We start from the raw sequence: 24,077 nt of genomic DNA, 5'->3' as shown, positions 1-24,077 counted from the left end.
TTAGAGTCTGAAGCTTTCATAGTTCCAGAGATTATAGTTGCAACTCTTCAGTTCTGATTGAACTATTTTCATAATGTGGTTTGCTCATCTACTTATTAATATGTCCAGAATATTTACCATAATATAATTATTCACTTAACCAGTGTGCCAGATATTATGATCTATAATTCTCCCAACTCCAAAGGGTAGCGCTATTTCAATTTCACAGATAAGAGATAGTTTTCATGCAATGTAAATCTGTACGTATATGGATAATTTGTTAGTTCTTTTTATGGAATCATCTGTAATTCATCTTTTTAAAATAAATTTAAAGACTTTTGAGTAGTTCAGTCCTTTTTGTTTGTTTGTTTGCTTTGCTTTTTTTTTTTCAAGACAGGGTTTCTCTGTATAACCCTGGCTGTCCTGGAACTCACTCTGTAGACCAGGCTGGCCTTGAACTCAGAAATCCTCCTGCCCCTGCCTCCCAAGTGCTGGGGTTAAAGGCGTGTGCCACCACTGCCCTGCTCAGTCTTTTAAATAGCATTTTAAATAATGCTTTTATTAATTCTTTGAGAATTTCATACAATAAATTCGATTATATTCACCCCTCCCCCCAACTTTTCTAGGTCCTTCCCACTGCCCATCCTATTCATTCATTCTCTTTCCTGCTTCTCTCTCCTTCCTCCCTCTCTCCTTCCCTCCGCCTCCCTCCCTCCGTCCTCCCTCCCTCTCTTGTGCTCTCTGAACACTATGGAGTCCAACTGTGTTTACTGCCTTCCAGGTCTGCCCTGAATTGAGGCTTTCCCTAAGGCCTTGATGTTAATTATCTGTTCCCACCCTCTTTCCTCTTTCTTCTCCCCGCCCCCCATCTCACTCCATTTACTCTTTCTTGTCCTCCCCACCCCCTTATAATATCCTGTTTCCCGCTTCTGGAAGGGTCTCCTCCTTCCTGTTGGCCCTTTACTAGTTACCTAGCCTGGAAACACATCTGCTATGACAGAAAATAGGGTTTTGGTCTCCTTATTGATCTAGGTTCCTCACTCAGGAAGCCCGTTCCCAGTCCGGACCGCTTACTTGCAGATCTCCTTTATTTCTCTAACTGCAAGAGTAGTGGTGCTCTTAACTGCTGGCTCTCCTTCCAGCCCCAGTCACTTTTCCTTATCTATCTATCTATCTATCTATCTATCTATCTATCTATCTATCTATCTATCTACCTACCTACCTACCTACCTATCTATCTATCTATCTATCTATCTATCTTCTATCCTCCCTATCTCTCCTCCCTATCTATCTCCCTTATCTGTCTGTCTGTCCATTCGTCCATCTGTCCGTGAGTCCGTACATTCATCCATCCACCCATCCACTATCTACTATCTGTAGATAATAGTGATAGAGAATGATGGAAGACAGCCCTGTTCATCACTCATCTTTTGAGTCTTCCTGGTCCTGTTTTACTCATCTATGTGTTCTGTCTTTACAACTCACACATTATATTAGCTGTTGGATTAATAATTTTAGCCTCTTGGTATGTGTGTGTGTGTGTTTTGTCTAAGAAGTAACCCAGTCAGTGGGGAAGGGTCTTACTCAGGCTTAAGAATTAACCTCTTTTATGTGCCTCTTGCTGTCTTTCAGTCCTGTGAGCTGTCACAGGTAAAGATTGCTGAGCTTAGAGAGGGTGTGGTGCTGGAGTAAATCTCTCTCCAGGGTAAAAGTAGTAGGTTGCATCAGCCGATCTAGGGGTTCCTGGCAAATTTTTAGAGTTTTAGCAAAATTTTATTTTACTTATTTATTTTTTTCTTTTTATTTATTTATTTACTTTATTTATTTATTTAAATTAGGCATTTTCTTCATTTACATTTCCAATGCTACCCCTACTTATTTATTTTTATGAGAGAATTGAAGAATGGCTACTCAAAGACACCTGCTTTTTGCAGTAATGATCACTTCATCTTCCATTATATTCAGCAATTGTTTCTTTGGACGTTAGCATTGGTTTTCCTGTTTTGATCTCAGTTCTTCTCAAAGGTAATACTTTATACAGTCATGGTAAGGTCTTTGTACTTGAGGCCAGGCGCTATAAACCAATGGACATTGGTGTCCATAGCTGAAATGTTGGGTAAAATTAATATCAATTGTGGTTTTCTACCCTGCCCTTGATCATTCAGTACTCAGATAAAAGACACAAAAACCTTTACATTTATAATAACCCTTAACATCGTTAGAACTGGGCAGATATCTGCCCTCTAAGCTATTGGTATCTATTTCCCTATCAAATCCCAAGTTATAACTTCCTGTGTTCCTCCTAGGCGCTTTTACTTCAATTGGCCAGCTCTCATGGACATGTTTTCATCCCCGATTCCATGGCGTCTTCCTCTCTATTCACTTTCCTCCTCTTCCTGTTCTGTTCCTCCTCTTCTTCCTCCTCCTTCTTCCTCCTCTTCCTCCTCTTCTTCCTTCTCCTTTTCCTCCTCCTCCTTCCCCTTCTCCACCAGGCAACTCAAAACCTGCCTATCATTAATCCCTCCAGTAATTGGCTGTAGCCATTTTTATTTAAGCAGTAGTTTTAATTTAAGGAACAAGGTTTGCATAACAAAAAAGCTGGTAAACAAGATAATTCACTTGTAGGCCTAGACCCTCAGGTGCAGAATTTAGCATTAAAATCCGTAGCAACAGAGCAAACCTCAGCACCACGCTTAGTGTGGGCAGTTCCTGTGCCCAGTGGTAGTCTGTTCTCTGGCGTGCCATACTTCTTTGTTTCACTTTCAAACCTTCCTAGCAGAGTAAGGTTATAAAGGTTGTTGGACTCTGTTTTGAAGAATTAGCCCCCTCTTTTCACAAAAATAAAATCCAGTTGTGGATCTTAGCAGCTGCATGCACAGTTTGAGTGGACGACTCTTGCTCTCTTTGCTGGCTTGTTTTGGTCAATCTGGCACAAACTAGAATGGCCATGGAAGAGGGAACCTCACCTGAGGAATTGTCTCCCTCTGTTTGGTTTGCTGCTATCTCTGGGGGGCATTTTCTTGATTAATGATTGATAAGGAAGGGCCCGGCCCTGGGTGGTGGTCCTGGGTGTGAAGGACAGGAAGCTGAGCAGGTGTGGAGAGCACCTTTAGCAGCATTCTTCTATGGCTCCACCTTCTGCTCCCTGCTCCCGCTGAGGCTCCCTGCCTGCCCTGATGCCTTCAGTGGAGGCCTGCAATCTGCAGGCTAAATACCTATCCTCCAGTTGGCTGGTCACTGTTTTATCAGAGCAACAGAAAGAACTGAAGTTCCTGTTCACTGTTGCCATAGTGCTCTTCCTGTTGATGAAAGCATTGTTAAACAGGGCAGTTTTGGTCTTCTTGTACTTTTTATAGATGGGTTGGACCATTGTTTTTAAAACTGGTGTAAATCAAGAAATTTAGAAATAGGTGAAATACCCACACTCAGAAGTATTCGTTAGGTGCTTATTGAATATTACAGACTGCATTAGGCCACCAGTTTTGTTGCTTTGTGCAATATGGAAGATGAAGCTTACCATGCCACAAATCTTACCTTTTTAACTATAATATGATTTCTGTTGGTGCTTTATTAATATATTAAGATTATTTTCTTCATTCATTCATACTCTATTAGTGATTGCCTGATTAATTTTAGTGACTACTTATATTTTCTAGTATCTTTAATATTTGAGAAAAAAGTATATTAAAAATGAAATACCACAAAAATTAGTTTGAATCATAAAACAATTTTGTAAAGACTAATTTTGTAAAAACTGTTTTTGAAATTTTTATTGATAATTAATTAAAAAAATATTTATTTCTTTTACGTACACGGTAGCTGTCTTCAGACACACCAGAAGAGAGCACCAGATCCCATTATAGATGGTTGTGAGCCACCATGTGGTTGCTGGGATTTGAACTCAGGACCTCTGGAAGAACAGCTAGTTCTTTCTCTTAACCGCTGAGTCATCTCTCCAGCCCACAAATTAAAATTTTATACAATATATCCTAATCATAGGTACCCTTCCTCCAATTCTCCCCAAATCTTCCCCATCTTCCCATCCATCCATATCTATACCCTTTCTTTCTCTTTAGAAAATCAACATGTAAACAAAGCAAACAAAACTAGGAAAAAAAAAACAAAGAAAAAAACACAATAAACACATAAGTGCACATGCATGCGCACATGCACACACACACACAACCTCTGAAGTTGTAAGATTGGAAACTGTACAAACAAAAGACCATTAAGACAAAAAACCAAACCAAACCAAAGTGATAGGAGGCAAAAATCTCTAAAACACCTATGAGTGTTTTTTGTGTTGAGTGTCTACTGCTGAGCTTGAGTGTGGTTACTATACACAGTGAGATCTGGGACGCTGTCTGACTTGAACCTGTGCTGAGGCAATGCATGCTTCCACATATTGTGTGAGTTCATATGTGTGTTAATCCTGTTATCAGGAAGACACAGTTTTCTTGGGGTGATCCATCACCTCTGGTACAATCAATCTTTCTGTCCCCTCTTCTGGAAATCTCCCTGATTCATGAGGGAGGAGGTTTGATAAAGATATCTTTTAGTACTGACTGTTTCAAAGTCTCTCTCTGCACATTTGTCCAGTTGAGGGTCTCTGTGTTAGTTACCATCTACTGCAGGAGTATGCTTCTCTGATGAGGGCTGAGTGAGGCACCGATCTATGGGTGTAGCAAAATGTAGTTAGAAGTCATTTATTGCTATGTTCCTGTAGCAGAACAATAGTATTTTGCTTTCCTCTGGACCCATGACCTATCTCGTCTCAGGTTCTTGGTCACCAGCGCAGTGTTAGGCATGGGTTCTGTTTTGTGGAATGGGCCTTACATCCAAGCACACAGTGGTTGATCACTCCCCTAACAACTGCACCATTATTGCACAAGCATGTCATGCAGGTAGGTCAGCACTGCAGATCTGCAGGGTCCGTGGTTTCTTCCCCCCTGCTGTTGGACAGGCTATTTTCTGGTACCATGAACCTTATTCAGGAGGCGTAAAGGCCCTAAATAGGCATCAGCTCAACTCTTCTGTGCTCAGTGAGGCGTGTTAGTCAATGTTGTCTTCAGCAAGAAATCAGCATTGGCAATAACCTGAAATGTTTGAGATTTTCCATGGAGGCCCTTTTTGATCAACAACTTGTTTAGATGGAACCCATTCCTGGCACTAGTTTTAATTTGGTAGTGAAAAGATAATCTAGTTTGAGCATTGTCTTCCCTGTTATTGGTGACTCCATTTAGATTTCTTTCATACACACACACACAATGTATATTTAAAATATATAACATATAATATATAATATATATATATATATATATAGTATATATATGAAGCTTCTACAGTAGTAGATGTTGCTATATTATATGATAAAATCTTAAAGAAATAGTTTTACTTAAGGGCTAATCATTGGGGTTACATTTTGCACCATTGGCATTTACTCAGTATGTTGGTGTGTGTGTGTGTGTGTGTGTGTGTGTGTGTGTGTGTGAGAGAGAGAGAGAGAGAGAGAGAGAGCGCGAGCGAGCATGCACATGTGTATATGAGTACACATGTATGTATGTGTAGAAGCCAGAAGACAAACTTGGGTGCCATTCCTAAAGCATCATTTCTCCCCTCTCCCCTCCCCTCCCCTCCCCTCCCCTCCCCTCCCCTCCCCTCCCCTCCCCTCCCCTCCCCTCCCCTCCCCTCCCCTCCCCTCCCCTCCCCTCCCCTCCCCTCCCCTCCCCTCCCCTCCCCTCCCCTCCCCTGCGCTCTTTTTTGACAACTGGACTCTCCTTGCCTGGATCTTGTCATGTTGTCATGTCTATTAGCATGGCCACTGAGCCCCAGGGACTCGCCTGTGTGCCTTCCCAGCACTGGAATTACAGGCGTCTGCCTTTTAAAACTAAGTTGGTTCTGGAGATTGAGTTTAGGAGCCCATGCTTGCAAGGACAGCACTTTACAGCTTTCACTCCTGCTCCATATGTTTTATTATCTTAATGCATTATCTGTATTTAGGGGCTAAATATATAAACAGTACAGTATTCCATCAGCACACTACCTTGGCAGCTTAGTCTGGAAGAGTTCTATACTTTTTGTGTGTGCTCCTTTATATGCAAAGCAAGTTTCCTGATCTCCTCCTCCTAATTTTCTTATTGGTTGTATTATAGGCACTTATCACTATTTCCTTTTCTACCAGCATATCACTGGAGGATACTTAAATGACCATAGCAAACATGGGCCAGTGTTTCAAATGTTACTCCCAAATATTTTGTCAAAATTTCCTTTGATGTATATAATATTTAGAATATTTTCAAAAACATAATTTGTTACTATCAATTTAAGATGGTATAAAATAAAATCTTTTTAAAAAATAAAATCTCTTAACAAGGAGAAAAGTAACAACAAAAACAAAAATGGTAATTGAGCCTTATGTAATCAAAGAAGCAATAATCTTACTCTAAAAAGAAACATGAGCCGGACTTGCTTACACACACACACACACACACACACACACACACACGCCTTTAATCCCAGCAGGCAGGTCTTTCTGAGCTCAAGGCTGGCCTGCTCTATATAGTGAGTTCCAGGACAGCTGGGACTATGTAGAAAAGCCCTGTCTCAACAACATCAACAATAACAACAACGCCAAAAACCAATATAAAACCATTGTAACCTTCCCTCAGCCTGAAGCTGGCTGAGTCAGAACGTGAGCCACTGGCTGGTTCACAACAACCATGGTTTCTCAAGGACTGAAAACAACTACAAAAAAGCAGCATTAGTAATATCGAAGTGTTCAAATATTATATCCAATGTAAAAAAGTAAACATTTAAAAGTGGTCATCTAACAAACTAAGTTACAATAATTGTGAAAGTATAACCTCAGAATAAGAAATTTTAAGTAAAAAAAAATGCTTCTTCAGTTTTAGCAAATTGATGTATATGTTTAAGTAACTCCCTCTTAAAGCTGGTTTATATTTACAAAGTAAGCAGCTACACACATACTGTATCATATGTAGTAATGCTATACTATGAGTTTGATTTACATTAAAAATATTCAACAGACCTTAATTTGTATTGGCTGTACTTGGGGTTTGTTTCTGTTTCTGTCTATAAGACACATATATTTCAATTTGTGATGTTCCTTTTGGTGACAGTTAATAAAAAGGTGGCAGAGGAATTGTAGCTCTTTATTTTAATGAACCCACTAGTTGAATTAAATAGTGAGGCTTTTTGGATTCAATTAAATCTTAACTCAAATGGAGTAAGTTAATTACTACTTTTGTTGATATTTGGCTTTGTTACACTTTAAAAGTTTCTTACTCTCTAAGATTTTGAGAAAAATGTCAAGACTTTTCCCACATACTTTGAAGATCATTATTTATGAAAGGATCCAAGAAGACTAACTAATGTAGTTTTGGATTATTCATTGTGCATTATTTCTAAAACAGTTGCAATAGTTTGAAGATGAGTTTCACACAGAATGAACCTGATTTGTATAATGTGTGCTGAGGAGCATGTGCAGTAGTTAAGAATGCTGGTAGCCTGTCATGCTGGACAAGGATCTTTTATGCTTAGGTACCTAGAACCCCACCTATTGGGGTTTTGGAAATAACTAACTACTCATAAAGTGTAACATCTCTACATCTCAACTCAGAAACAAAGTAAGCAAATACAGTCCAACTGTGCCCCTGCAAATGTTACTTGGTAAGTCTGTTCTCTCTCTGCAGATACATAGTAAACAGCCTTGGAAGTTTATTGCTATAGTATGATAGTGTGATACAGGCTTATAGTTAGATTCATATAATTAACATTCACATTTCCTCTTTCTAACATCCTTTCTCTTTAACACATTATACTATAGAACACCTTATCCAACTACAAACTCTCTCCTCTCCCCCTTTCCTTCTTAGCCTCCAGTGACAACTATTTTACTCTATTATTTCTTTGAAAGAAATATTTTGAGTTTTAAATGAATGAAAACAACAGAAGTTTTTAATTATAACACAGTCTAACAATCATTTTTTCTTTTTCCTTCCCTTTGTGTGTCGCATCTAAAATCCGTCTTCATACAGTGGATTACTTGTTCTCTCCTATGTCATACTTCAACAGCTCTCTTGTTTGACACTGTAGATTTCTGTGTGTGATCAACTTTGAAACATTTAAGCTTGTGTCTAGATTCATCTGTTTCGCACGCACTTCTCTTTGCTCACCCACTGTTTGTCAAAGGTTGTCTTTTTCTTATTTTGTTGCCTTTGTTCCTAGCCAGAGATCATAACCAGAGACAGGGCTTCCTCACGTTCTTTCTCATTGAGAGCCTTCATCAGGATTTTATACTTTTTTCATATTAGTCCTGGACATATTTTGTTGGAGTATTTTCTGAGGTATTTCAGCTTTTGAATGCTAATGTAAATGGCTTTCACCTTTAATTTAAACCTTTTCTTGTTTATTGCTAGTCCACAGGAAATCATGTGCTCTTTGATAACTAACTTTGTACTCCCCCAATACTAATGAGCACTGTGTTTACTTATTAGTTGCATCAGGTTTTCCTTTGGTCTATTTGGTATGACTTTATAGGTAACCATGTTATCTGATGACAAAGACACTTTGATTCGTTTCTGGTCTACTTTAAATTCATATTCTTGGTGTAGTGCACTAGGGAGGAGGTCTCGTATGAGGTTTCTTAGCATTGAGAATGACTTAGAGGATAGAGAGGCTGTTCAGTGAGTAAGGGTGCTTTTGTACAATGTGAGTGTCATAGTTACTTTTCAACTGCTATAAAAAGACTCTGTTACAAAGACAATTTAGAAAAGAAAGCATTAATTTGGGGCCTCACAGTTTCAGAAGGGTGGAATCCATGAGCATCATGGCCGGGGGCATGAGGTCAGGCAGTCAAGCACTCGAGCAGTAGCAAAGCGTTTACATCTAATCCACAAGAAGAAGGTAGAAAGAAAGGATGAGGGTAGGGGGTGGGCTAACTGGCAATGGTTTGGGCTTTTGAAACCTGAAAGGCCCTCTTTAGTGACACCGCTTCCCCAAGGAGACACCTCCTAGTCCTTTACAAACATTTCTACTTAACTATGGACCAAGGATTCAAATGCACACATGGGGGCATTCTTGTTCAGCTGGACTGAGTTTGACACTACATGAAAAACAAACCTGCCCGTGTGGTCCTGTGTGTTGGCAATTCTCATGCTGGAAGGTGGGGACAGAAACATCCTGGAACTTGCTGACCAGTCAGCCTCACCTATTCGGCATATCAGACAGAAAGTGACCCTGTCTCAAAAAAACAAAAAACAAAACAAAACAAAAAGCAAGTGGATACTGTATCCTGAGGAACAGTACCCATAACCATGCATAAACACACCATAGTTCACAGTCCCTCCTGCCCTTTTATATGCACACAAAGCGGCTGACTAATAAAGGTTCTAAAAGCAGATGCCATTGATGTCTAACTATATTGAAGTTAGACTAGGAAATGGCTTTCCTCATGATGGGGATATCCCTGTGATTCCTATGATTTTATTTGTAGCTTTAAAAAATAATAGTTTCAAATATGATTCCATGTATCCATATCTTCTAAGTTCAGAGAGGAAATTGGCTTATGTCTGTATTAAGGTTGGGATGTTTCTTTGGACACCTGTTCATTTCCTTCTGCGGTATTAAAGTTTTAAACTCTGTCTTTAAGTTTCAATTTTTAATTAGCTTTTAATTTCAAATAGTGTTTTAACTATACCCACCCCTCTCCCAACTCCTCCTAGACCCACCCATTTGTCCCTACCCACCAAACTTTGTGTCCAATTTATTTTTTTAAACCCAATTTGAGGTGCTCATGGATTAAATTTCTTCCAGCACAGGGATTACAAACACACATGACCATGCCTGGTTTTTTGTTTTTCACATAGTACGTGCACGTGTGTGTGTGTGTGTGTGTGTGTGTGTGTGTGTGTGTGTGAAACTTAGGCTGTCAGTCTTTCATGGCAAGTGGTTTGCCAACTGCACCCTGAATCCTTGACAATTTGGTCTGAGAGTGGTGAGCTTAACAGGGACTACACTACTAAAGAGGGTTGTGTTTCTTTCTCAGCAGTTACCAGATGCCAATAGCTCCTCTTCAGGGTGGGATTTAGCCACCGGGTGGATTTAGCCAGGTTATGGCTTGCACAGGTCTCCTGCACAGTATGTCCCAACTTTTGTGAGGTCATACATGCAGTGCCCTGTTCTGTCTGAAGATACTATTTCCTTGCAGTCATGTGTCACTTGGCCCAAACCCCTTTCTGCCCTCTCTGACGTCATCTCTTAAAATTGGTGGCGGGGGAGAGGGGGGGAAGGGTATGCTATAGACGTCCATCTGGAGCCGAGCATTCTGTAAGTGTGCTCCTTGATGAGTTGTGGGGCTCTGTTAGTCACCAGCCACTGCAAATAGCTTCTTTGCTGAGGGCTGATAGATGCACTGAGCTATCTGTATAATGGTAAGTCCTTAGAGAGCAGTGTGGTTAATGCTGTGTCCACTTAGTAGATGTCATCTAAGCACTTCCATCTGTATACTGGGAAGTGGAGGACCGACATTTCTAGGATTTGCTGTGAGAAAACCCTTCTGGAAATCCTTTATAGAGAACAGAAGGTGATTTTAAGCCCTAGCCTTGCTTAGCAGTGTATACTACTATACATCCTTAAGTAATGGTGATGTTGACACAGGTATATAACTAAAGACTTCGCCAAATGCATTGTGGGTAGATGGGCGGTGGGACTTGTTTTTAGCAGTGTGCACTTACACATCCTCTTCACTGAGTCATATTCTGCTGGCTGGTGTGCTACAGTCCCCCCCTTCCAGTCACCTACTGAATGTCATGCTTAGGTAGTTACAGTAAAGCAGCTGTGAACAAGGACTTTTGGTGTGGGCACAAAAGTTTATTTGGAAAATACCAAGAGGCACAAGTGCCAGGTTGTTTGTTAAGAAATTGTTTTTAGTTCCTTTAATTATTTCCTTTAACAGTCACAATATGTAATTACAATCAGTATAATTACATCATTTTATGAAGTGGCCAAGCTGTCTTCCAAAGTTGCTGTACAGTTTTCTGTTTCCTCTAACAGTGGAGGAAGTTTCTGTCGCTCTCCAACCTCGCCCACCAGCACTTGGTATTATCAGCGCATTACAGTTCATTGTATTCTATATGCTTCCATTGGTTATGCATATACATATTAACATCATGGTTTAATGCTTTCTATAGACTTTGACATGCATATTATTTTTCTCTTTTTTGCTGCTTGTTAAGCTGTCATAAAATCTTTAATAAAATCTAGAGGTGGAGTTATACTATCCTAATGTATAAAGGTATTTTAAAAGTTTCATTATTATTATTAATATTTTCCTTCATGGTACTGAGAACTGAACCCATGGTTTGTGCATGGGAGGCAAACATTTTGACACTGACCTACATTCCCCAGCTTCAAAGTATCAGCATTACTGAGATAATTTTTGATTTTGAAGTAATTTGGAAAAATAATTGTTATTTTCCTATCTTTGAATTTGCTTTATAATTGGTGATAATGTTACCTTGAATAAATATAATATAAAATTTAATGAGAACTTCAGTAAAGACACTGATTTCAAATGTGAGCCAATAATTTAAACAATTTAGTATAATATAATGTAATGAAATTTTGTTCTCAATATAGTTGAAGAAAAGACATTTAAATAATGCTTAAATTGATTAAAAGTAGTCAACATGGGTATTCTGAAATATTGGATCAGTGTTTGTATACACTAGGACATAAACCTACCATGGTTAACTTCACAAGTGAATGGGGCCTTATAAATTTATATAGTCTGTTCCTTTTAAAAAGCATTTCCTGTTAAGAAGATCAGGCTGGGTTAAGTCGTGTTTTATGCTACTGAAGAGTCCTTGGTTGGTTATTGCACTTTAGCTGTTAAAACTTGTTCTCATCAAGTCATTAAAGCTGACCCATGAGAACTCAGGAGAAAAACACGACCGCCATCTTTTTGGGAAAGTCCTGTTAAATGTCTGTCTTTAGCTGGTGCCATGGCGTCTTTAGTTGCTGCGTGGATGTAGTGTGATGGTGGTGTCAGTGCAGCTGCCAGGGGGCTCCTTGTTAGCAGGTTAGCAGTACTTGTTCAGCTCAACACACACTGTGGCCTACAACAGTCTAGCAACAAGAAGTATTTGTCTTCTCAGTCTGGAGAGGGTGGTTAATTACCAACCAGTGGTGTCCTTTTTGGTGAGAAAACCATGCAGGTCTCATTGGCTCTAAATGTATAGCCTCAAGCTCTTAATAAAGTAGTTATTCTAGACGTTTTGCCTTTGCTTGAACTCTTTAAATGACTTCCTTCGCTTCCTGTTGACCTCATTTCAAAGTTGAAGTTAACTTTAGAATGTCACAGGATAACAATACTCAATATTACATACAGTATGATATAGATTTTTTTACTTGATATTGTCAGATACTATTTTATTAATACTTTGTTGTTGTTTTTTCCCTGTAGCAGCAACAGTGTATACAGTTTCAGTAATTTGGCCAAGTCTTTTACTCACAAGTCATTTGATCCTTTATATTTTGAAGTTTAGGGTCACTATTTGACAGGAAGAAGAAAGCAGTTGTCTTACTTTTTAAAAAAAGACTTATTTATTTCTTATTATATGTATGTACACTGTAGCCGTCTTCAGACACATCAGAAGAGGGCATCAGATCTCATTATGGATGGTTGTGAGCTACCATGTGGTTGCTGGGATTTGAACTCAGGACCTTTGGAAGAGCATCCAGTCCACTTAACCTCTGAGCCATTTCACCAGCCCTTTGCCTTACTTTCTATTGCTGTGATGAACACCATGACCGCAGGAACATACAGATGAAGGGGTGCATTTGGGATGATGGCTCTGGGTCAGAGTTCACCATGAGGAAGTGGAGGCAGCACATGCAGCAGTGGCAGCTGGAGAAGCAGCCGAGAAACTTCAGCTCAAACCTCATGGCACAGACAGTGAGCAGAGGGGGGCAGGGAGGGAGGGAAGGAGGGAGGGAGGGAGGGAGGAAGGGAGAGACAGACAGAGAGACAGACAGAGACAGACAGAGAGCACGAGAGCTCACATACTAGGATCGGCAGGCACAGGCAGCTTTGAACTCCAGTAACAGACTTCTTCCAGCATGGTTGCACCTCCTAACACTAACCAAACAGCACTACCAACTGGGACTGATCTTAAGCACACAAGCCAACATGGATGGGGCATATCTCATGAGTCTTAGCATCTAGATCAGTGGTTCTCAACCTTCTTAAGCTGTGACAGTTTCTTAAGTTGTATTTATTGGCTTAGAGCTATAAAGTTACTTTGTTGCTACTTCATAGCTAATTTTGCTACTGTTATTAGTCATAATGTAAATATCTGACAAGCTGGATATCTGATATGTGATATTAATAAAAGGATCTTTCAACCCCAAAAGGGGTTGTGACCTACAGGTTGAGAACCACTGCTCTAGAGGAAGAGCTATAGGCAATTGGTTGCTAAGTGTGGGAGAATCAGTAGTGTTGGACAGGGATGAGCCCTTGATAGGTTAACCAATAGGAAGATCAGTTGCTCAAAGTATTTGAACAACACTAAATGATCTCAGCAGCGTGTGTTTACAAATTTAATATGCACGTATATATATGTGTTACACACACACACACACACACACACACACACACACACACACACACACACTCACACGTCCATTGTGGTAGTTTGGCCTTATTGGAGGATGTATGCTACCTTTGAGGTGTCAAGCCTATGCCAGGGTTATTCTCCTTTCCCCTGACCCCCACCTGTGGATCAGGATGTAGCTCACAGCAACTACTCTAGCACTATGTGTGCCAACATGCTCCCTGCCATAATGGACTGAACCTGAAACAGTTAGCAAGCTCACAGTTAAATGCTGTCTTGGATAAGAGTTGCTTTGGTCATGGTGTCTGTCCTCAGCAACAGAACAGTGACTAAGACATATACATACATGTACCAATTACAATTAAAGATTAAGAAACTATGAATTTGAAAAGGAGTGGGAGGGACACAGGGACTGGAGGGAGGGAGAGAATGGTGTAAATATGTGAAATTCTCAAAAAAAAAATTCCTGTCTACATCCCCTTATGGGGGAGACAGGAGGGTCCAAGGAGCTTGCTGTTTACATGGTCTAGGCAAGTCAGTGACTTCAGACTCATCAGATTCTGTCTCAAAAGAGGTGAAAAGACAGACAGTGTCCACATTTGTCCTACACAGGCATACAGATATACACACCTACACATGTATGTGGACACACACATGTGCCATACACATATACAATCATAGTAAATAAAAATCAAGACAATGAAAACAAATTTATATTGTAAGAAGATAAATGTTCTTTATTTTTGCAGAGAATTAAATCTTAAGCAGACATTTGATATTGCATGGCATAAAGTGTCTTTAACATCTGTCAGTGGTGACTGGTACTTTGATTTTATGACCGTTAATGCTGAGAATGTGACTTCACATGTATGGTACAAACACACAGTAGAAATACAGTTAGGGGGGGCTGGAGAGATGGCTCAGTGGGTAAGAGCACCCGACTGCTCTTCCAAAGGTCCAGAGTTCAAATCCCAGCAACCACATGGTGGCTCACAACCATCTCATAACAAGATATGACTCCCTCTTCTGGAGTGTCTGAAGACAGCTACAGTGTACTTACATATAATAAATAAATAAATCTTTAAAAAAAAAAAAAAAAAGAAATACAGTTAGGGCCATTCCAGGAGTTGTTGGAAATTGTTTAATAATGCTAAGCCAAATTTTATTTAACAATTTTTAAATGAAATTAAAGGAAGTAACTGAAATACCAGTTCTTAAAACCAAACATTCCAACACATGAAATCCAAAGATTAACCAACTTGATACATGATGAGAAGTGATGCTTAGGAAATGGGAAAAGCCTTTGCTTTTATAATTCAAAATATGTTTCTAAGAAGGTAGATGGCTTTGTATGCACATAAGAGCACTTTGATTCACAACAGGAAAGTCTGGCTGGAATCAGGTCTGAGTTGTTCAAGGAAGTGTTTGTTGGCACAGACGGCTGTGTGATGTGGGGAGATGCTCAGAACCAAGCCTGCAGTGAGGCCGCAGGGGACAGCAAGGCAAGCCCTGGAACTACTGGGTTTGGAGCTGAAATACCTGAAACAGAGTCAGCTATAGGAGAGTCCTAAGGCCTCATGAGCAGTAACATGTCATCATCAGTGCCCTGGATGTGCCCTGCACGCCGCTCTCTTAGTGTAGCATGTGTAGCAAGCAGATCGTGACCATGCTTGTATTTTGGGATTGCCCAGTAGGTAGGAGCCTGAGGATTGTCTTCACTTGAACCCAGAGTGAGTGCTGTTTTCAAGGGTAGCCTCTAGTGTCTTTAGTGCATAGAGCTCACCCAGAGATTGGATAGGAGGTTTCAGTGTTTGTTTATATAATAAACCATGTGCATCCATGTGCATGTGATCCACAGTACACATCTGGGGTCAGAGGAGAACAACTCGTTGATCCAGGTGGATTCTAGGGTCAGAACTCAGGCCATCAAGTGCCTTTACTGTCTGAGTACTCTTGGTGGCCTGGGATGGAAGTTTTGTTTAAATTCTATGAGCAACTGTATTTCTACAGTTGTTGATTACTTCTTAATTAATTCTTATTGTTTTATCTTTGCTCTTTGCAGTTCTCCAGAGTTGTTTTTAAATGTGTCATTTTTAACTTGCCTGTCTCAGGAGGCAAGTGTTTTCTGTTTCTAGGCACACCTAACCATGTGTTGTTTGCTTCAATTCCCAGCATGAGACAGCAGCAAAGCAACTTTTTTGTGTGCATCTAACTTACCTGTCTATCTAATGAAAGACTTTCATTTGTGTTGTTTCCTGGGCCACCTGATGTGGAGAATAGGAGAAGCAGACATTTTTAGAATGACTTTTAAGAAAAGCTTGGTTTTAGCATTTATTGTGTGGTTTCACAGTTTTTGACACTCCAAGTCTGTTTTTTAGCCTAACTGTTAATGGTGAGGAAGTTTAAAAGACAATGTTAGAACCTGGATTTCTAACTTTTCACACCTCCTTAACACCAGGTGGCAAGTGCTATTAAACATTTGATCAGGCTGATCTAGTTTCACTGCTAATAACTGCTACAGTCCCATGAGTAGCCTTTTGGTGGCTGCCAAATGCCTCCTGAGACGCCTCAGCTGGCTGTAATCTGACAAACTATTGGCATTTTATCACCCAGGAGTGACATTTGGACACTGATCTGTGTCTTTGGTCAAGCTGGGGTTATGCAGTGGCTGAGGAAGGAAGTGGCTTTCTTTACAAGTATTTGAACGACATAAGAGAATTTATTTTTAAAAGAATAATTAAACACAAATATGTAAATGAAGTGTTGCTCTCCTAAGGCTCCTCCCCTGCTCTGGGACTCAGTGTATGGATAGCCAGTCTTTGCTGCTTGGAGGCTGCGTGCGGCAGGGGAAGGACAGGGGTCCCTCTCTGTGGTTCTAAGGAAGATGGGAGGTGGAGCATTCCTTGGGGTGATTCAGAACTCTTGGTAGAAGGAAGTGGGCGTGGGATGGTAACAAGTTGGTATCCTTTGGCAGTATTCTTTGAAGACTTAGTGTGTTGGGTCTGGAAGGCATCAATCAGGAATGAAAAAGGAAGTTAAAACAAAAGTAAGTCGGTAGGGAAAGTTCTATGAATCTAGAAAACTCCATCCTAATCTGTCATTTAAGGGGGCAGGGAGTGCGTGAGGAACGCTTTCCCTAACGTGCACAAGTACAGGTGAGCTGGGTGTTTGGGATCCCCTTTGAAGAGAAAATGTAAGTTCTCACACAGTTGATTTACTATTTTCAAAGAGAATTGATACTCTAATACTTTCATGGTCATTGATACTGGGATTTAAGGTCTAAGCCTGGGAAGTAAGTTTTTTGTTTTTTAATACAGACTACTCACGACTTTTATAAAATGTCCTTCACAAACGGTCTGCCATCCTTTAAGATTCCCTAATCTTGCTTTATTTCCTACTATGAAAACTAGCTAGCAGTGTGGAAATTGTTGTGGTCAGCACCACTCGATTTCTTCATGTCCTGTGACCATAGCAAAGAGGTCAAATCTTAAGTGTTCTGAGGAGATACTATACTAGAATTGGTACCTAAGAGAAAATCTTACATTACTGCCCTTGAATGCCAAATGATTCCTCAAGAGCCATCTATATGCCTGATCTAAAAGAGTCATTCATTCATTCATTCCTATTTGCTGGATCCTTACTCTTGAAGTAGATAAACACAGCCACTATGATCATTATAATTAAATGGCATGAGGTTAAGAGCAACATTTTTTCTGCAGCTTTAATTCTATATGGCCTCTGTGTAGTTATGAATGTGAAATACATAACCCATATAGTTTAAAATTACAAATAACAATTCTTTAAATTTCAGGCTTGTTTATTTGAATAATTTTTTCTTACTAAATAAAAGAAGGCAGCAAAAAGGAAACAAAATCATTTGTCATCACTGAATTTAAGTGAAGTGAAGGATAATTTAGAGATATTTGACTCATGAATCCTTGATAGAATTATCATAAAAAGAAAGTGAAATTGTTAGTTCAAAAGTTTGTACCTTTCAGATATTAATAAATTCAGTATTCTTACAATCATCCTGTTTGATTAAAAACTGGGTGTAAATTGTTTCTTGTTGCTCTTTAGGTTTGGTGAGCTTGTTCTGTTGTGTCTTACCTGGACAGATGGAGAAATGTTATGCTCTATTTCTTGAAATGTCTGTCTTCAGACAGTGCCTTTCATCGCAGGACCCTTCTTCCAGAATACTGCTGGCTAGTTTTATGTAAGTGTGACACAGGCTCCAGTCATCTGAAAGAAGGGAGCCTCAACTGGGAAAGTGTTTCCGTAAGTAAGAGTCAGCTGTCAGGTGGCTTCTTAATTAGTGATTGATGGGGAAAGGAAGGCCCAGCCCTTTGTGGGTGGTGCTGTCCCTGAGCTGGTGTCCTGAGTTCTATAAGAAAGCAGGCTGAACAAGCCATGAGTAGCAAACCAGTAAGCAGCACTCTTCTCTGGCCTCAGCATCAACTCTTGTTTCTAGTTCCTGCCCAGTATGAGTTCTTGTCCTGACTTCCTTCAGTGATAAACAGTGGTGTGGAAGTGTGGGCCAAATAAAACCTTCCCTCCCCAGGCTGCTCTGCTCATGGCGTTTCATCGCAGCCACCATAGCCCTAAGACAAGAACTTTCAGATAGTCTCACATTAGTGTTTTCCACGCAGTCACTGTGGGGAGCTATTGGGGAGCACAGAGTATCTGTATCTAATGCTGAAGGCTCTTGCTGCTCCTATGTGTGGGCTCTTCAAAAGCAGGAAGCACTACTGTTCATGCATGACTTGGTGTTCCACATTACAGGGTATTAGCAGCCAAAATTATAACAGTAATTAATCTGTCAATAATGGAAGGAAAGTATTCTTTCATTTGACAGATTGATGAAATTAAGTCTCAGAAACATTATTATTATTATTATTGTTATTAATTTATGTTTTAAACATAAGAACCATAAAAGCAGATGGAGAAGGTGAATTACAGTATAAAGGATTGGAGAAACAGTTGTACATTGTACTTACTGTGCATGTCTCTTTTCCAGAAACCAATCAAGGTCCTTCTGCATCATTCTTTCCCCTTCAAATTCCTCACACTTGGAAGAACATCTTTTTCCTTCAGTCTTTGACATAGGCCCCATCTCTTGCTAGTGGATACTGGTAGGCTTTACACCCAGGGCCTTACAGGCCACAGGGGATTACAGGAAACTACATTTCTTTTTTCTCTTCTCTTCTCTTCTCTTCTCTTCTCTTCTCTTCTCTTCTCTTCTCTTCTCTTCTCTTCTCTTCTCTTCTCTTCTCTCTTTCTTTCTTACATTTCTTCTGATGTAGCAGTCAGGCATCTGGTCACAGGCAGTGGTTTGGAGGCTTTACATCTAGCCAGAAAGACATCCATTCCTCTCTCTTCAAAGTAAAATTTGCCATCATAGCCAATGAATCATATGATTGGGTGGCTTGTGGAGAGGCAGGGTATAGAGGATATATGTGTTCATTGGGTTTTCAGTCACTGGCAAGAATACTTGTTTAAACTAAAGGGACAGTGCCTGTGTTCCTTGTGGTGTGCTCAGGGTGAGCCACACTTCCATTGTGAGATATGGCTTTTGAAAGGATCTGCTATGTCCATCCATCACATGCATGGTAGGGAGAGAGCTACGCAGTGACCAAGAGCACCGTCACATGGGAGGGCACCCATGTTTCTCAGCTGTACCGCACACTCACATTTGCAGACGTTTATCTCAGTAGTTTCATGAATGTCTACTGAGTGGTGCTTAGTGCTTCCCAGTAAAGTACCTGTTGATTCTGAAATGGAGAAATAATTAAATAATAAAGCTTGATTTGCATAGGATTTCTTTTTCTGTGACAGACGCTTGGTGTGTTTCATGGGAGTGAAGAACATTATCACTTTTACAGATGCTATCAGTCTTTCATAATCAAAATTCTCTTGGCAGGAAGGTGGTGTAGTGGTGCTGAGCTGTGGTCATTGTTACACTGCCTTCTTTATGGTAAACCTGCTTCAGTCTTGGTAAATATACTGTAGTGGAAACTGAACTGTTGTGAGATATCTGGGAATCTGTCCAAGATATTAAAATACTGCCTCAGACTCACTGGGCTTGTGAATCATATTTTAATAGCTCAACTGAAATTGAACCACATGGTACAGTTTAAAAATTCAATCCACAGGATAAGGGGGGCAGTATAAATGTATTCAACACACTCAACATTCTGTATTTGAGTAATAAATATATAATTTTATATTAGCTTTTAAGCTATAAGTCCCCAAATAATTAGTTTATTAAGTTTGAAGTATCATAATGCTGTGATTAGCTATGAGTATGAATATCTTATAAACTAAAATATTATTTGGCCTAATAATCAAATCTAAAGATTAAGTAGAAGGTAGACGCTTCTAAACAAGTGTTAAAATTGATATTAAACACAAATTAACAATATTTTCCACCAAAAAGGTCAAAAATAATAAAATGCAATCAGTTAACTCACTGACTTTACTAATCAAAGAAAACTTTACCTTAAAAGGGGATTTAGGAGTTACTAAATCTGTCATTTAAACTATTGGTTATGTTAAGAATAACATAGAATGTTTGTATAAGTGAGATGATTTAAGAGAACAGTATGTATTTAGTTACTTTTAATAAAAGAATATATTATAAAAGTAAATTTCTTTCTGAATACATATGTATGTGTGTGTATACACACGCACACACACACACACACACACATATATATATATATATATATATATATATATATATATATATATATATTCTCATTGAAAGGGTGTGGGCAAAGGTTTACTTTCTGACACTGTTAGAAAGGCTTTGATGTAGAATGATGTGTACAAAGCACATCTCAAATGTCCTCTTCTCAGTGAATGTTTTGTGTTTTCCAGGTTAGCACTCTACGTGTATGAATATCTGCTCCATGTAGGAGCTCAGAAATCGGCTCAGACATTTTTATCGGAGGTATGTCTTATGCATTTTCTGCATCACATTTGCTATATAAATGAATGAAAAATAGACTGGAAGGATAGTTTGTAAAGTTGTCATAGAGCAAGTGCTTAGGTATCCTTCTGCATAATGCTGTCTTTATAGAGTTTAAGCATTTTCAGTACCACTAACTGCCTTTTCTGTGCAACTTAATAACATTCTAGTAAATTTTCTAACCATTTATTCCCTTAGAAAGTTACCTCAACATGGCAATAATAATCAAGAAAGCAAATTTGCTTTAGAAGGTTGTACTATGTCTGCGATACACACACCAGCATCCGATTGTGGTGGTGTGCATTTCTATTCCCAGTCCAAGGATAGGTGAGAACAGGCAGATAGGTCCCTCGTGTCACAGGCCAACTAGCCACAGAGAGGGCCACAGAGAGGCCCTGTGTGGAGAGAAGGTGGATGAGAGCCAGTGAGATGTCTGTTTGGGTAAAAGTTCTTCCCAGCATGCCTGCTGACTGAGTTTGATCCCTAGGACAGCACTGTAGAAGAGAATAGACCCCCTCTAAGTTGTCCTCTGAGATCCCGTAAATGCCATAGTCCTCACAAGCACAAGTATACATAGGTGCACACGTACTCATATGACATGGACCCACACATGCCTGCACATACAGTAAGCCTCCTTCCTGCACACATTTCTAACAGTATCTTATGTTAGCATTGTTTACAAGTTTTGATAATGTGATTTGTTTTTGTTTTATATAAATAAGAGTTGATTGCTTTGAAACATCATCTTATCCCAAGCTCTGGCTGTTCTCTCTTTTCCTCCACTGTCGTGGTTTGGGTTTGTTGTTGGAAACAGGCTCACCTCATACTTGCTGTAGTCCTGCCTCAGGTTCCTGAGTGCTGACTGCAGGCAAATGCTTCTCTTTCACTTTTCAAGCTCTGAATCTGAGTGTTCTTGCAAGAACTCTATTTTTCTTCTTTACTTTACATTATGATAAATATTATGAAGGTGCTGAATTTTGTTATTTAGTTGGCACATCATGTACCAAGGTATTATACAATTACCATTTTAAGTTATTACAAGAAATTCATAAGATACATCATATTATTGCTATTTTATTAATTGGACCCTCCTGGGTCTAAACCTATAGAACTCTTAAGTCAGTACACTGCAGATACACTTGTACATTCATATTTATTGCAATGCTATTTGTAATAGCCAAATTATTTAGGTGTCCATAAATAGAGGGATAAATGATAAAATATAGTAATATGCACAGTTAAGTTTTATTCAGTCATAAAGAATAATATAATGATGTTATTTTCTGGGAAAACAGAATCAACTTGAGATTATCATACTGAGTAAAATAAACCAAACTGAGAAAATGGAAAATATGTTTTCTTTCATTTGCAGATCCTAGACTTTCATAGGTTATTTAAAAGTGTGTGTGTGCGTGCGCTCACATGCTTGCACATGTGCCGTGTGTGCTCACATGGACACAGACATAGACACACACACACACACACACACTCAGACACACAGACACACACACATGACATTGAAGCAGGAGGGCGACTGCTTAAGGAAGTAGGCCAGGTTGGGGTGGGGCAGGAGATACAGCCAAAGCACATGATGTACTTGAGAGTAATTTTTAGGCTGCCCAGCACTGTGTACAGTGAATGGACCACAGCAGAGAGGAGGGGAAGGAGCGGGTCATATCACAGGAGATTTCATCCTTAGCTGTAGAATCTTTACATATAAAAAATTATGTGTACACATTTATAATTGCTAAAAAATAATAGAAAATGCATTCTTTTGAGTGCTGTTAATTTAGAAATGGAAGATTGGAGTGTTTGCTAAGTACATGATAAAGTTCTTGATAATTTTAGTTGGCTATATTTCAATCCCTTTTTATTCCCTTACATTGTAAGTGTCTGCAATATCTAATTGCTTGCAATTGCTGTATATACCTCAAGGCTCTGTCTTCTGAGTGTTACAGTCCTCTGCCTGAACCCTTCTCTACTTAAGTATCCAAAGAACTTAGATGTCACTGCTCACTGGGAAGAGTTTCTCAGGGCAGTTGGCTTTAAGATGTTACTGCAGCCTGCAGGCACCCCCACAGGAAACTCATTACATACTGTACTGAGACAATTTTCACATTATCTTCTTGACGAAAGAGCCTATGGAATTTTAATTAAAAGAATAATATCATTAGGATTATACTTTAGTGTCCCTTAACTATAGACAGGACAGATACATCTCTATCTCTATATATCTAGAGAGAGAGAGAGAGAGAGAGAGAGAGAGAGAGAGAGAGAGCGCACGTGAGGGAAGGAAGGAAGAAGGGAGGGGGAAGAGAAGAGAAGAGAAGAAAATGCCTAAATGTAGTATTTTATAGCTCTGTACCCTTAGAGTTGCTTTCTCTCTTAATTTTACTTCTTTCTCTCTCTCTCTCTCTCTCTCTCTCTCTCTCTCTCTCTCTCTCTCTCTCTCTCTCTCTCTCTCATACACACACACACACACACACACAATTAGAGCATGCTGATTGAAGAATGACTTTTTAACCAGCTCAGCTGTGTACGACTATTCATATTCTATCAATTCTCTCTACTCTAGTCCCAGATTTTTTACCTCATTCAGAACTGTTACACCAGAAACCTAAGATAGGCAGAATGGCTTATTTGACTTGAGTATTTTGATAAAGAAATAATTGAAGTAGTTACTTCAATGTAATGTTTTCAAAGCAAAGTTCTCCTTCAGGATTGATAAGATTATAAGTGACCGTGATGTTAATAAGTTCTGAGTTGGGATTACTCTGCCAGACATTTTCCCACTTCCTTGGGATGGTTGTTACATGTGGGAGGGCTGACCAGAACTGCTGATGGCATTTGCTCTGTTTCTCAGCCCAGTCACTGGGTGGAAGCCTTTAAAAAGTGCTCTTTTCCTGAGCCATCAGAAATCAGACTCCTCCTGATGACTTTGTTGTTGGTGAGAAGAATGAAGAACATGATTATGCCAGCCTGGCTCTTCCCTGTTTATTATAAAATGAAATATAAGATACTGGGAAGTACAAAACAAACAAGGAAAAGAGCCCACAAAAGACATAGAGATAAAGAGAGAGGCCCACTCATTTACAAACTCAGGAGTTCCATTAGTTTCCCCTTTCTATTCAATAACGAACAGTGGACTAATAGTAGTGATCAAGCTGTTCTCAGGCTGCATTAGGGGTTCAGTGTTACTTTTGTAAATTTTTAATTGTCAGTGCTTCAAACCTAAATATAGTTTGAATGACTTTACCATATTTTACTCCTAGTAGGAGAGGAGTCTCAGCACACAGCCGTGTTTTGCTCAGATCAGTAACTTGCAGCTGCAGCAGAATGCTCAGGAACTTTTAACTCTAGGTCACCATTACTACCTAGTGCTCTTTGCTAGTTGTCTTTTTCTTGTTACAATGTTCCCATATACAAGAAGAATTCCTGTTGGTTCTTGGAATTTTTATAATATTCATGCTTGGAAATGAGGCTGGATGTTCTTAATA

The 24,077-nt window shown here is 39.5% G+C and overlaps 1 protein-coding gene across 12 annotated transcripts in view; it reads left to right on the top strand.

Annotated features, from left to right (window-relative positions):
* Positions 1 to 24,077, top strand: part of Ssbp2 (single stranded DNA binding protein 2) — a 236,712-nt gene that overhangs the window by 48,370 nt on the left and 164,265 nt on the right. For 5 of the 12 annotated variants that reach the window (XM_029468161.2, XM_029468160.2, XM_021180034.2 and 2 more), the window contains exon 2: positions 20,490 to 20,562. In XM_029468161.2, coding sequence (XP_029324021.1) covers positions 20,490 to 20,562 — 73 coding nt within the window. Of the gene's footprint in view, positions 1 to 15,779; positions 16,660 to 17,690; positions 17,827 to 19,555; positions 19,605 to 20,489; positions 20,563 to 24,077 lie in introns of those variants that run through there. The other 7 variants (XM_085830913.1, XM_029468159.2, XM_029468155.2 and 4 more) reach the window with 3 other exon arrangements.

Source organism: Mus caroli, unplaced genomic scaffold, assembly GCF_978045245.1.
Source record: "Mus caroli unplaced genomic scaffold, Mus_caroli_1 scaffold_15, whole genome shotgun sequence".
NCBI classification, from domain to species: domain Eukaryota; kingdom Metazoa; phylum Chordata; class Mammalia; order Rodentia; family Muridae; genus Mus; species Mus caroli.
This window is presented reverse-complemented; position numbering and strand designations above follow the sequence as displayed.